The 3,629-nt window shown below is 32.2% G+C and overlaps 1 protein-coding gene across 1 annotated transcript in view; it reads right to left on the bottom strand.

Annotated features, from left to right (window-relative positions):
• Nucleotides 1-3,629, bottom strand: part of LRP1B (low density lipoprotein receptor-related protein 1B) — a 2,342,762-nt gene that overhangs the window by 739,835 nt on the left and 1,599,298 nt on the right. The window contains exons 36-37 of the mRNA XM_006834597.1: nucleotides 679-813; nucleotides 1-125 (exon numbers count right to left, since the gene is read on the bottom strand). The exon at nucleotides 1-125 is cut by the window's left edge and continues 4 nt beyond it. Coding sequence (XP_006834660.1) covers nucleotides 1-125; nucleotides 679-813 — 260 coding nt within the window. The remainder of the gene's footprint in view (nucleotides 126-678; nucleotides 814-3,629) is intronic.

Genomic DNA, 3,629 nt, shown 5'->3' with positions numbered 1-3,629 from the left:
CTCTGGGTGCACAGTTATAGATCTTGGTTGATCCAAGCCTTGGGAAATAATTACATAACGGAAAGAGCCATTAAGTCTTGCAACTTCAATTAGGTTGAAACCATGATCTGTCCAATATATGTTACCTAGAAGAAATACAAAAGTGTTTTAATACAGCTGTGAAAATTGAAATTATTAACAAATGTAAATATCTGAGTATCCACTTAAGTATGAAAAAAAAAACAATTATTTGTTTCCTACTTTTTTTTGCAATGTGTTTATTTCTGAAACAGAAAGCTGTAAGTAAATTAATATATACATATTGCCAATCCAATGTCACACATCTATAATTTAAAACTTTTGATACAATTATATGTTAAAAACAAGTTAAAATTTTTGTCACTTGAAGATGAGATCTATTTTCCATGGACTTCAGGAATAAGATAAATTTTTCAAAATTTTGTTTGCCTGCCTAATAGAGCCCTCAAGACATTTGGACAAAGTTAACACTATATCATTTACATCTTCATAAAAATACAAATCCAAAGGCTAGGAGTACAACCTAAAGCAAAAGAAACTATTTTCCCCTGTGGCTGGAAGTTTAAAAAAAAAAAATGTTATGACTCACAAACAGAATTTTTATGATTGAGCCCCTAACAAAATATGTGTAAAACAAAACAAAGAAGCCATGGGTTATACCAGAAATCCAGTCAATAGCTATTCCCTCCACTCTTCCCAAGCCATTGGTAATGATATCTTCTTTCCAAGTCTGATCTCTTTTAGCTCGGCTGATTTTATTGAAGCCCATGTCTGTCCAGTAAATGGTATCATTTTCTATGGATAAGACAAAAATATATATACATACATTGTAAAAGGTATCAATATGTGTATTAGATCATATTACATATTACATGTATTAGATCATATTTGATATGCTAGAGTAGACGTATTCTTCAGGATAACAAATACTATGAAAGCTATCCAAACAACAATTAAGTATCAAAATTTTAATAAAGACAATTTAAAAATGTTTACATGAAAAATTAATGGATATGACCTACCACATTTTTATTATTGCCTACTAATTTTAGGTTATTAAATCTAATTTCCCATGAAATTTCAATCTTGATATGAAACCCAATATTATTGGATCAGAACTTTTCCCTTCACAAAAATAATACTACTAGAGATAATCAACTCAACATATTCTCAAAGTAGATAGAGGATGACAAGAAACATAAATACATTTCAACTATGTCAAGGGTGTTTTAAGCATAAGGTCATTCAAAATGTAAAAAGCCTTTAAAATGCCTTATTATCCAATTATTCCTTCTGAGCTACTAAATAGTTTCCCAAATGTCAGATCCAAACCCCTTACATTACTTTTAAAGCTCTCATTTTATAAATGGACTTAAGAATACTTGAGGAACTGCTCTATGCTATCATTGAGTCTTTAAATAATGGAGTTTTTTGACTATTTGAATGAAAAATGTGTCTAAAGACTATAAATGAAATATATTATATAGGCATGCATATGCATAAAGGCTAGCAATTATAGACGAATGATTTTAAATACAGCCACCATCAAGACACTAGAGACAAATCATTAAACAATAAATTTGCCACCAACTGAGTAAGTTTTTGTGTTGTGACCTACATGACCATTTGAAGAACAAATCCTTTAAGAACAATATAATTTCCCACTGGCAGAGTGACAGACTATGGGAATAAAGAAAAAGCAATTAAGATAATATAGTCATTTGTCAGTAAGTTTTGGGATTGTTTGAAATGTAATAGAGTTTGAATTCTTTAACCTATAAGTATAAGAGTCCAAATAGCTCCTGCTCTCAACCACTGTAAATTAGATGCATTTTTTTTTTTTTTTTAATGGAGCAAAGACACCATTTTTAAATACATATATACATATCTTAAAAGCTTGGACTTGTTTTATTTTCCAACTGTGGGAAAGAATCAATCAACATGTTTTCATATTGAAAGAAGAAATTAATCAATAAAAATGTACTAAGCACAATTGTTGTTGTTGTTAAGTGCCATTGAGTCAGTTCTGATCCTGAGAAACTCTGTGGTCTTCAACTGCCAACCTTGCAGTTCAAATAATTTTGCAGTCTGGCGCATTAATAGTCCTGTCTAATTATCTTCCCATACATGTCATACATGTATATATTCAGTTACCTGCTTTCTACCTTCACTTGACTGTGAAAAAGGCAATCTTGATTATACAAAAACCACATTCTGGATTTTATACCTGAGACATTCTTCTCTTACAGTCTTCCATAGGGCAACTCTATGTCATGGTGGGATGGTAAATGACCCCATTGTTTCTTGGACTAAAAACCTTAATATCACTTTTCCTCACATTCCATTGTCAACCCTTCACCATGTTATCTCACCTTTAATCTGTTACCAGTATATTTAATTCTCACATTCTTTACTATGCATTAATGTAATTCAAGCCACTATTAACACTTACCTGAAATATTGCAATAGCTTCCTATCTTGTCTCTCAACATGGACTTTTGTCCCTGTATTCTTCCCTCACAAAATTTTAATCCCTATAGGTGCTAAAGTACTTTTTCAAATGCAATTATTATCATTCCCATTATTAAGCTCTCTAATGACTTCCCACTTTCATTGTTGTTAAGTGCCATTGAGTCAGTTCCGACTCATAGCAACCCTGTATAGAGTTTCCAGAAGTAACCAGTGAGCTTGAACCACCAACCTTTTGGTTCAAACCCATTTTCTGTGAGGTAAAATCTGAGTTCTTTCCCATGATCTTCATGACTTATCACCTACCTTCCAACTCTATCTCCCTTTCAAAGAACTCTTCTCTGAAAGCTTTCCCCTCTTCATCTGATTTTGTTCATACTATTCTTTCTCTTTCTAGAACACACCAAATATTCTTTACCTTCAGGCTTTTTACATTACCTTTCATTTGCTCTAGAATGTTCTTCCACCATGGGTCTGTATAACTTTATCTTCAATATCCACTTCTTAGTAAAGGTTTCCTGTTTTGTTGTTACTAGGTATCTGTCAAGTCAATTCTAACTCAACAACAAAATGAAAAATAGCCTGGTCCAGCACTATCGTGACAATTGTTTTTATTTTGGAGTCAATTGTTGCTGCCAATGTGTCAGTCCATCTCATTGAGGGTCTATTTCTTTTACTTTACCTTCCACTTTTCCTCCTAACAATGTGTCCAAAGTATGAGAGATGAATTTTGCTGTCTTAATTCTAAGGAGCATTCTGGCTGTATTTCTTCCAAGGCAGATAAGTTTGTTCTTCTTGCAGTCCATGGCAATTTCAATATTATTTTCCAACATCATAATTTAAATGTATCATTTTTTTATGGTCTTCCTTATTCACCGTCTAGTTTTTTTCATGATGAAAATATTATGGATTGGGTCAAGCACACCTTAGCCCTCAAAGTCATGTTTTTGCTCTGTAATACTTTAAAGAGATCTTTTGCAGTAGACTTGTCTAATGCAGAACACTGCTTGATTTCTTGACTGCTTCTCCCATGAGCATTGATTGTAGATACAAGAAAAATAAAGTCATTTACTACTTCAGTCTTTTCTCTGTTTGTCATGATGCTATTTATTGGTCTAGTTGTAAGGATTTTTTTTTTTTTT

Source organism: Chrysochloris asiatica, unplaced genomic scaffold (assembly GCF_000296735.1).
Source record: "Chrysochloris asiatica unplaced genomic scaffold, ChrAsi1.0 scaffold00012, whole genome shotgun sequence".
Taxonomy (NCBI): Eukaryota; Metazoa; Chordata; class Mammalia; order Afrosoricida; family Chrysochloridae; genus Chrysochloris; species Chrysochloris asiatica.
This window is presented reverse-complemented; position numbering and strand designations above follow the sequence as displayed.